This window comes from Onychomys torridus, chromosome 23 (genome assembly GCF_903995425.1).
Source record: "Onychomys torridus chromosome 23, mOncTor1.1, whole genome shotgun sequence".
Lineage (NCBI taxonomy): Eukaryota > Metazoa > Chordata > Mammalia > Rodentia > Cricetidae > Onychomys > Onychomys torridus.
Window position 1 is genome coordinate 2,783,589 of NC_050465.1, and position 10,254 is coordinate 2,793,842.

Consider the following 10,254-nt stretch of genomic DNA (forward strand, 5'->3'; position numbering starts at 1 on the left):
CTATGTGTCACCGACCTATTCATGGCTACCAGCGCGCGTACGTGTACACACACACACACACACACACACACACACACACACACACACACACACGTGTCCCTACCCTCCATCACCCTCCCAGACCCCACCCTCCCAGCTATGGGTGACAATCTCTGCCTGGGATCTTTGCATCCTGCCCTAGCTGGCAAGTCCCACCCCCTCATCACCAGCCTTGAAGTATCAGATTGCGTTTCCGGCCCCTTCTTTCCAAACCCCCAAGCCAACCCAGCACCTGTTCCATTCCACAGCCAACAAACAGGCTGAGTGGAAGACATAAGCCCCAGTCAGAGGTGGAGGATGGCAGGGCCTGTGCCCATACTGGGGCTGCTGGCTACCCTTGTTGTGTGTGGTAAGGGTGGACATGACTCCCTTACTGGGGACTCTCACCTGCCCCACCACCACCACCACTGCATGGTCCCCTCCCTAAAATTACGCCTAATTCCCACTCCCACTCAGGCTTTCCTAACTTCAGGTACCCCACTCCCAGGGAGCAGTTGGCTTCCCTCTGCTCTGCCCTGACCCAGCAGGACCACAGGGAAGCTTTCTTTCTGGGTCCAGTGACCAGCACCCTGTTCCTCTCCCTGACCCTCCCAGGCAGCTGGGGCCTGAATGAGGAGCAACGGCTGATCCGGCACCTGTTCCAGGAAAAGGGCTACAAGAAGGAACTTCGGCCCGTGGCTCGCAAAGAGGACAGAGTGGATGTCGCTCTAAGTCTCACCCTCTCCAACCTCATCTCCCTGGTGAGTGGACCATTTGGGATGGGATAGACCGGGGAGAGGAAGGAGAGAATGGACAGTTGCTCTAGGCTGACCAGCTCCTCTTCCGTGAGACATGCCTGAGTGTTCTCCATGCCGGATGGCATCACAGTCCTCAGCCACTCAAAGCCGGCAGCTCTGCCTTCCAGTGTCACTGCTGGTCGCTATGCCCCCCCTCGACACCCCCCCCCCCAGGACTCACCACAGCAGCCTTCTGCCTTCTGCTTTTTGTGGTCTGCCAACCCACCTCCATTCACTGCTCCAGCAGGCACTGGCCCTTCCAGATGCCGTGGTCCCCTGGAACCAGGCAGATTAGATGCCTGGTGAGTGAGTTTGGGGGAAAGACTGGTGGGAACCTTTGGCAACAGCCCTCTTATCTGATTACAGAAAGAAGTGGAGGAGACCCTCACCACCAACGTGTGGATAGATCATGTAAGGACACCCTGCTGAAGGCTCCAGCCGCTTGCTTTTGCTAGGGATCCACAAGCTCCTGCAGACACTCCTTCGGGAGAGCTTGACTACACAGAGCCCAGCTGCCCTTTTCCCCTGTGCTAAAATTGCCACTCTGTCCTGACTTGCTCCGTTGTTGTTTTGAGACAGGGTTCTCTGGCCCTATTTCCCTGGCTGGCCTAGAACTTAAGATGTAGACCAGGCTAGCCTCAAACTCAGAGATTCATTTGCATCTGCCTCTTGACCACTGGGATTAAAGGTGTACACCACTACATCAGCCCCTATTTGCATTAGAAGTCACTCTTCTCATGAAAACACAGAGCTGGTAGAGTTTATGGCACCAAAACAAGCCTCCCAGGATGGAAATTGTGTTCCTACACAACTGTCAGTGAGGCCTCAGGCCTCACTCTTTACCTATCTCCCCCAAATTTCTTTTGTCCCAACTTGCAGGCTTTGCTCCATCTTCCCTAGAGAAGTGAGGACCACTGGGGAGGGTACACAGTGCAGAGCCCACTTCTGATGTGCTTTTTGGACTTCTAGGCCTGGACAGACAGCCGGCTACAATGGGATGCTGAAGAGTTTGGAAACATCACTGTCCTGCGCCTGCCCTCCGACATGGTGTGGCTACCGGAGATTGTGCTGGAGAACAAGTTGAGAGGCGCTCTCCCAGACCTCCCTCCCTCATCCTGCTCCCTTCCTTATGCCCCTCAGCCTGCACCTCCAACCCTGCCTGCCCTCCCTTCCTCCCCTTCCTGACTGCCCAGGGCACACAGTGACCATGGTCCCCATCCCGCAGCAATGACGGCTCCTTCCAGCTTTCTTTCGCCTGCAATGTGCTCGTTTATAATTCGGGCTCTGTGACCTGGCTGCCACCGTCCATCTTCCGTTCCTCCTGCCCCATCTCGGTCACCTACTTTCCTTTTGATTGGCAGAACTGCTCCCTCAAATTCAGGTGCGTCCACCTGAATGTCTCTCGGTCCAGGGCATGCTGCCAGGGGCAGAAGGTTGTGAATGAAATGCTCTCCAGCAGAGGCCTTGGTCCTGTGCTGACCAGAATCCTCTCAGACCCTGACCTTCCCCAGATAGCCCTTCCCCCTGTGCCTCCACCTCCTGTCCTCAGAAGCCCATCCAGAGACTCATGGTCACTCTTTGCCTACTGATCTCTCCAGTTCACTCAAGTACACAGCCAAGGAGATCAGACTTAGCCTGAAGCAGGAGGAGGAGGAAGATGGCCGCACCTACCCCATCGAGTGGATTATCATTGACCCTGAGGGTTTCACAGGTACTTCAGAAACCATGGTGGACTGGCCCTGAAGACACATACATTGTGGATGTGCATACAGTCACACCAGCACTTCACACACTCACAGCTACATGTGTGTACAGGCAGGGATGGCATGCAAGCACAGCCTACACACCTACGTTTACTGACCCAAAGAGACTCCAGAGTCAGAGCTGAAGGAAGCAGGGACCTCTCATTATTCCTCAACACATTCAGGACATACTTGTGAATATGGCAGGGTCCCTGAGGATGGATGTGGCTGATACAGGGTGATTGGGCCTTCCTGCACCTAGAGAGCCTGGAGATGTGCCTGGGGTCCCATGGATGGATGTAGGCCACCACAGACTGCATCTGTGACAAGCTCAGCTCTGTGGGGCTCCCTGCTCAGCCCTGTCCAGAAGAAGAACCCGAGTCTTTCAGTTTCAGGGTTGGGACATCCTAGATGGGAGTTTTATACTCATCTAATGTTCTCCCTAAGATCTAGGCCAAGGAAGAATGGCCAAGAAATGGCATTGGAGTTTTGGTTTTTAACCTAGAAGACAGACTCAAAAGGGCATGGTAACACACAGATCTGTAATCTCAGCACTTGGGAGGCAGAAAACAGAGCTGCCCAATTTCAAAGCCAGTCTGGTCTACACAAGGAGTTTCAGGCCATCCAGGGCTACATGCCAAGACCTGTTTCAAAAAAACTAACAAAACAAAGGAGGAAGGAAAGCCAGTGTGGTGGTGCATACCTGTGATCCCTGTACTTCAGAGGCTAGGATAGGAGGATCATGAGTTCAAAGGCAGCCTTGGCTACATAGTGATACCAAGATACCAGCCTGAACTGCTGCAGACTCTAGGACTGAGAGCATTTGTTTTAGACATACATACATATATGTATGTGTGTATATATACACATATACATATATGTATGTATATGTGTGTACACATATATGTATGTATGTATATACATATATGTATGTATATGCATATATGTGTGTATGTATATACATATATGTGTGTATATACGTATGTGTGCATGTATATACATATATAGTTTGTTTATATATTTAGTTTATATAGTTTGTATATATATAGTTTGTTTGTTTACTCTGAGGGGGTGGGTTCGAGCCATGCCATAGCACATGTGTCAAGGTCAGAGGGCAATTAGCGTGAGTCAGTTCTCTCCTTTCTGGAGTCCCAGAGATTGAACTCAGGTCATCAGGTTTGGCAGACACCTTACGACTCATGGAACCATCTCATAGGCTCCCGACAGTGAGCTTTAAAAACTTTATCTTTGTCACACAACCTACTTTTGACTTGTTATAACTTTTTTTTAAAGAAATTACTTATCTATTTTATGTGTCTGGTTGTCTCACCTGCATGTATGTCTGCACACCAGAAGAGGGCATCTGATCCCATGGGATTACAGTTATAGGCTGTTGTGAGCAGCCATGTGGGTGCTGGGAATTAAACCCAGGACTTCGGGAAGAGCTGCCAAGTGCTCTTAACTGCTGAGCTATCTCTTCAGCCCCTTGTGATACCTTTTAAGGCAAAATATATTACTTATTTGAACCTTGTATGGCTTCAGCTTCTGGGTTTTTTCCCAAGTGGGGAGAGAGAGGGAGAGAGAGAGAGAGAGAGAGAGAGAGAGAGAGAGAGAGAGAGAGAAACAAAACAAACAAACAAACAAAACCATGAAAGAACTCCCCCAGAAAAGTCACAGAGGAAAACTTCTTCCTCAGAGACTGAACCTGCTAGCCTAATCCCCAGAGACAGACCCCACAGTACCCACGACTCCTCCATGCAGACAACACCCTAGCCTGCTTTGCTCCACCCCAGCCCTTCATCCTATCCCAAGAGTCCTTGGCCCCATGGGTTCCTTTCTCCAGCTCGATCCCAAGCTGTCCTAATACATCCCTCAGAGAACGGTGAATGGGAGATAGTCCACCGGGCAGCTAAGGTCAATGTGGACCCCAGTGTCCCGATGGACAGCACCAACCACCAAGACATCACCTTCTACCTCATCATCCGCCGCAAGCCTCTCTTCTACATCATCAACATCCTGGTACCCTGTGTGCTCATCTCCTTCATGATCAACCTGGTCTTCTACCTGCCAGGCGACTGTGAGCCTCATGTCCCACTCCCTGTCCTCCTGGACAGGCAGACTCTCCCTAGGCCACCTAGCACAGGTGTTCCAGGCCTGCCCTTCTCTTCACTCGAGAGGAGCAATGATTGTGCATGGCATTGTGTATAACTCAGCAGGAAGGGCGGGCAGGCCTGGCTGGTCTTTGGTTTAGGAACTGCATGTTGGGGTTCTACTAGGATGCTTGGGAACTTTCTGAGTGGCAGGGACTGAGCAAACATAATAGTTAGTGTTGATCACTTACCTAATTTTATGCTTGAAATGCTTTGAGAAACGGAGTTTGAGATTCGCGTTTGTCCAGATCTCTCAACTAATAAGCTGTGGAGTCAGGATTTAAACCCAGGCACAGGATGCTGTATGTACTCTATGATACTCATCATGGTATTGTGAACAGTGGTAGTAGGGCCCTGCCATGGGGGGGACCTTGTGGACTGGAAGTGTAAGTTTCCAGCTAGATCTTACTCTCTAGGTGGAGAGAAGACATCAGTGGCCATCTCGGTGCTTCTGGCCCAATCTGTCTTCCTGTTGCTTATCTCCAAGAGGCTGCCTGCCACATCCATGGCCATCCCCCTGGTAGGCAAGTGAGTATAGCCCTGCCCACACCCAGCCCTGCCCAAGCCCCTGGCCCTTAGTCCCCAGCTCCAGGCATGGTGTGTACCCTCAGGTTCCTGCTCTTCGGTATGGTGCTGGTCACCATGGTTGTAGTGATCTGTGTCATCGTGCTCAACATCCACTTCCGAACACCCAGCACTCACGTGCTGTCGGAGGGAGTCAAGAAGGTGAGTGCTTGCCTAAAGCTGGAAACCAAGTCCTGGCCAGGAGGAGCACTGGGAATGATGAGTATGCTCAGAAGCACCGCAGAAGCACTGGTCCTGTGGTGCAGAATGAGGACCTGGGTTCAATCCTCTGCTCCACTAAACTTTAAAAACTAAGGGGCCTGTTAGATGGCTCAGTGGGTTGAAGCACCTGCCACCAAGCTTGGCCACCTGAGTTTGATTCCCAGGCCCCACATGGTATAAAGGGGAGGACCAACTCCTGCACACACACACACACACACACACACACACACACACACACACACAAATAAATGCAAATTTAAAAGTAGAACAAAACGAAGGAGTAATTTTGGTGAGGACACAGAGGACAGGTTGCTTGGAACAAGCTTGTCTTTGCTCTAAGTCTCTCCGGGCCAGCAGGCTCTTCTGGAACAGATCGTCTTCAGGATAATGGCTCTGTAGCTCTTTAACGGCGTTTGTCTTTAATTGCTTGAAGGGGGAGCTCAACATTTGGACTTTTATTTATTTGAGACAGGGTCTTACTATACAGCTTATAAAAAGAGGAGGGATGGGTATAGAGCTCAGTTGGTAGAGTGCTTGCCTAGCATGCACAAGGCACAATACTGAAGGTGAACCCAGCTGATGACACAGGCCTATAATCCTCGAGGGAGGATCAGAAGTTCAAGGTCATTCTCAGCTATGTGGTGAATTCTAGGCTAACCTGGGATACAGGAGAACCTGATTCAAATAAAGAAAAGGAAAAGAAGGAGGAAGAGGAAGAAGAAAGAGGAGAGGGAGGAAAAGGCGGAGGCTGGGGTGTGGCTCTGTGATAAAGTGTATGCTCAGCCAGGTGGTGGTGGTGCACACCTTTAATCCCAGCACCCGGGAGGCAGAGCCAGGCAGATCTCTGTGAGTTCCAAGGCTAGCCTGATCTACAGAGCAAGATCCAGGACAGGCACCAAAACTACACAGAGAAACTCTGTCTCGAAAAACCAAGGGCAAAAAAAAAGCATATGCTCAAACTCTTAATTCTCCTGCCTCAGCCTTCTGAATGCTGGGAGTAAAGGTATGTATTCCCACCCTCAGCTTTTTGTTTTTAATATTTATTTTCAGTGACCGAGTTCTGCTCTGTGCTGAATAATGAGGGAGAGTTGACTGCATCCTTCATGCCAATCAGTGGGGAGCTGGGAAACAGATGATGGGCTCAGCCTGGGAGCTGTGTGTGGCAACCAGAGACATCAGAATGTGTAAAAGTCACTCCACATTTGTGAAATGGCCTATCTTGTGTCCCCTTGACTGCTCAAGTTCTTCCTGGAGATCCTGCCCAAGTTCCTGCACATGTCCCAGCCAGCAGAGGAGGGCCCTGGCCCCGGGACTCCCATCCGGAGGAGCAGCTCCCTGGGATACATCTCCAAGGCCGAGGAGTATTTCTCCCTGAAGTCCCGCAGTGACCTCATGTTTGAGAAGCAGTCAGGGCGCCATGGGCTGGCCCCGCGCCTCACCACAGCCCGTGAGTTCTGGTAGCCATGGAGCATGGCCCAGTGTGGGCAGTGGGTGTGGATAGGCATCACTCCTGCCTCTGACTCATATCTACAGGCAGGCCCCCAGCAAGCTCTGAGCAGGCACAACAGGAGCTCTTGAGCGAACTGAAGCCAGCTGTGGATGGGGCGAACTTCATCGTCAACCACATGAGGGACCAAAACAGTTACAATGAGGTGAGTGACCTGGGCTCACTGTGGAATCAGACGTTCAAGTGGTATACCAGTCAAGGGAATTCTGTCTTTCCCTCATATACTTCATACCTCATATGCCCACTTAGATGAAGAGATGCATGGTGGGTAAGGATCCCTTGATGTACGTTCTCCCAAGAAGGCAGAATTCCTTCATGAAACCCCACAGCATCACACTGGGTCAGGCACAAGCTCGGGGGGGGCCCAAACAGACATATAACCCTACCCCACCAGGACATATTCCAAGTACTTCTTTGGGTCCCTCCTTTCTGCTAAGATACTCCAAACCATGTCAGGTGTTGATTATATTTATTTTATTATTATGCTACTTTTGTGGTACTAGGGATTGACTCTGAGCTTTATGTATGCTGGGAAAGCACGGTGCCACTGAGCTACACTCCCAGCCCAGCCCCAGACCTTTCAAAAGCAGCCATACTGGGTTGTCTATGCTTAAGCAACTTCTTAACAGTTCTTTATATACCCCTGTTCATCCACGGCTGGAAACAACCCCTAATGGCTTAGGCCCCTACTGGGAGTAATGGCAGCCTGTTCTAACCCTATCTGATGCAAGTCTGAGGTGGCCCCCACAGACACATAGAAGCCAAGTTTATGTGCCTCCATTTCTGGGGGTATGGGCCTGCAGTCTGAGGACCTCCCTCTCCCCATGGTGTCTTGGCCCTCCTTGTAGGAAAAGGACAACTGGAACCAGGTGGCCCGCACACTGGACCGTCTCTGCCTGTTTGTAGTGACACCCGTCATGATGATCGGCACAGCCTGGATCTTCCTGCAGGGTGTCTACAACCAGCCCCCACCCCAGCCTTTCCCCGGGGACCCCTTCTCCTACCAAGAGCAGGACAGGCGCTTCATCTAGAGCAAGCATGAGTGGGCAGCCAGGAAGACAGTAGTCTGATTACAGCAGTTAGTTCCTGGCCGTGAGCTTGGGCCTAGCTGATGCCGTTTGCTGGAGCAATTCCTTTCCAAATAAAGGAGGGGGAGCTTGAGATGGGCTGAGAGTGGACATGGTGGGAGGGAGGCCCCAGGGATGGGGGAGAGGCAAGGGACTTGTTCAGGGGCCAGGGGGCTGACACTGGACTGGCTTCTTGGGAAGAGCACTGGATAGGGCCCTCAGCCTGAGCCACTTCTCTGCCTTGCTCCCTTCTGGGGCAGATCAGAACTGAGCTTCCTGTTTCTGTGTCTTCCTGTCCCACCTGCTCCTCAAACTCGGGCTCCCAGTGCTGACCCGGGGCCGAAGAGGGGGTACCTTGTGTCCAGTCCCCAGGGGAAGGAGGTTATATATAGTGAGGGACTGTCCTGAGTGTCATCTGCCAGCCTTGGTCATTCTATCTGGGTCCTTCTGAGAAGCTGGGGACTGGTGTGGGAGAGTCATGCTTGGCATCAATTATCTTAGAGCACCAGCCCCCCCCCCAAGGTATCCCTACACCAATTCCCTTCCTCCTTGTCCCTGGTTCCCCAAACCAGGGTTGCTTTGCAATATTTGAGGCACACTTATGATAAAGAATTGTCTGAAGTTCAAATTTAAATGTGTACCCAGTTGTCTTTTTGTGTTGTTCTTCGAGACAGGGTTTCTCTGTATAGCTTTGTGCCTTTCCTGGATCTCGCTCTGTAGACCTCGAGGCTGGCCTCAAACTCACAGAGATCCGCCTGGCTCTGCCTCCCGATTGCTGGGGTTAAAGGCATGCGCCATCAACACCCGGCATCTTTTTGTTTGTTTGTTTTTGTTTTTTTTCTAGACAGGGTTTCTCTGTGTAGCTTTGGAGTCTGTCCTGAGACTCACTCTGTAGACCAGACCTTGAACTCACGGAGATACACCTGGCTCTGCCTCCTGAATGCTGGGATTTATGATGCTAGGGGGTGGAACCCACAGGCCTGCACAGAGGCAAGCATTCCCATCATTCAGCTGCACCCCAGCCCTTAGCTACAGGGTCTTCATCTGCACTATGCATGCAGTAAGACCCGTTCTCAAGTTGTGATTAACACCAAATATATTTGTTGGGGTAAAAGTACCTGTGTTCCAGAAATCTAGGGAACTCCAGGGGTCATTTCTTATCCTGGTCCTCATTTGTGGGGTTGGGTTGCAGGACACAGTCAGAGGGGTTTGTGCCCAGGATTCTTGCATCCTGTGACACATCTATCATTGTGACAGAGAAGAACCCAGACAGGAGACAGTGGCCCAATTATCTGTCTCCTTGTACAGATGTAAGGTCATCACAGCTCAGTCTATTTCATCACAGCGAAGTGGTGATGCCATTTGGTCCTGACAGCAGCGGGTAAGGGTTTGCATCTTGAGATGTGACTGAGGAAAAGAGAAACCCATTTCAACCCCAAACTAACCCTAATTGCATCCTGAGTGAACTGTCTACAAACTCAAGGTAAAGTTCAGGAAAAGAAGCTTGACCCGACACATACCAGAGAAGCCGGGAGTCCAGAACTCCTCAGAATTATCCAGCCATCCCTATATACGAAGAGCTGAAAGACGTCCTCATCTGCCCTTACTGGCTACATCTCTGGGCCATTCAGTGGCACTCCGGAAACCCTGCCATATGATGGGTACTGTGGGCAGCAGGGTCACTAACTAGTCCTTGTTCCAGCTGAGACTGTGGACTCTCCAGAGGTGACAACCCCCAAATGCCACACTCAACCAAGGGTGCCTTTTGTGCAGCTCATCAGCAGCCTGAGAAATTGTCAGGACTGGTCCTCCATGGTTGACTTAGAACCCCATCCCCTTGTGGCCCAGGATGTCACATTCATCAAACAGCTTCCCAGGAGGGTAACCCTGTACTCCCCAATCCAGGAGAGCCAGCTTTCTCAATGGATAGCACGTCAGTTATGAGTGAACTAGGCTTCAAGGACAAAATGCAGTGAGCCAGAGCAAACAGGTGTCCTTTTCCTCACATAGGAAGAATTTAGAGGCAGCGATGGTTGCGCTGGCTCAGTTGCCAAAAAAAAAAGGCAACTAGAGGCCCAAATTCTTGGCTACCCACCTAGACTGACTCCCATATCTCACTGGCCTTGTTACTCAGGCTTGCTGCCTCAGGTTGGGAGCGAGCTGGCTGCCACAGCCCCATACCTTACA

General features: G+C 51.2%; 1 protein-coding gene across 4 annotated transcripts; it reads left to right on the forward strand.

Moving 5' to 3' along the window:
* Positions 1-336: 336 nt before the first annotated feature.
* Chrnd (cholinergic receptor nicotinic delta subunit) lies at positions 337-8,105 on the forward strand. 4 transcript variants are annotated; one of them, XM_036173669.1, is made up of 12 exons: positions 337-388; positions 625-779; positions 1,182-1,226; positions 1,785-1,894; positions 2,041-2,196; positions 2,414-2,526; positions 4,434-4,634; positions 5,124-5,235; positions 5,319-5,433; positions 6,736-6,940; positions 7,027-7,145; positions 7,849-8,031. In XM_036173669.1, the coding sequence occupies exons 1-12, from the start codon at positions 337-339 to the stop codon at positions 8,029-8,031; spliced, it is 1,566 nt and encodes a 521-aa protein (XP_036029562.1). The 4 variants fall into 4 exon arrangements, with proteins under 4 accessions (XP_036029562.1, XP_036029563.1, XP_036029564.1 ...); XM_036173670.1 differs by having other exon boundaries at positions 634-779; XM_036173671.1 differs by lacking the exon at positions 1,182-1,226 and having other exon boundaries at positions 634-779; positions 7,849-8,105.
* The last annotated feature ends 2,149 nt before the right edge of the window (positions 8,106-10,254 follow it).

Bases quoted from the DNA above. Each gene is read 5' to 3' on its own strand.
- Chrnd (XM_036173669.1), top strand. From the start codon at position 337: ATGGCAGGGCCTGTGCCCATACTGGGGCTGCTGGCTACCCTTGTTGTG. The intron at 780-1,181 runs GTGAGTGGACCA...ATCTGATTACAG, and splicing joins TCTCCAACCTCATCTCCCTG to AAAGAAGTGGAGGAGACCCT. The intron at 4,635-5,123 runs GTGAGCCTCATG...CTTACTCTCTAG, and splicing joins CTTCTACCTGCCAGGCGACT to GTGGAGAGAAGACATCAGTG.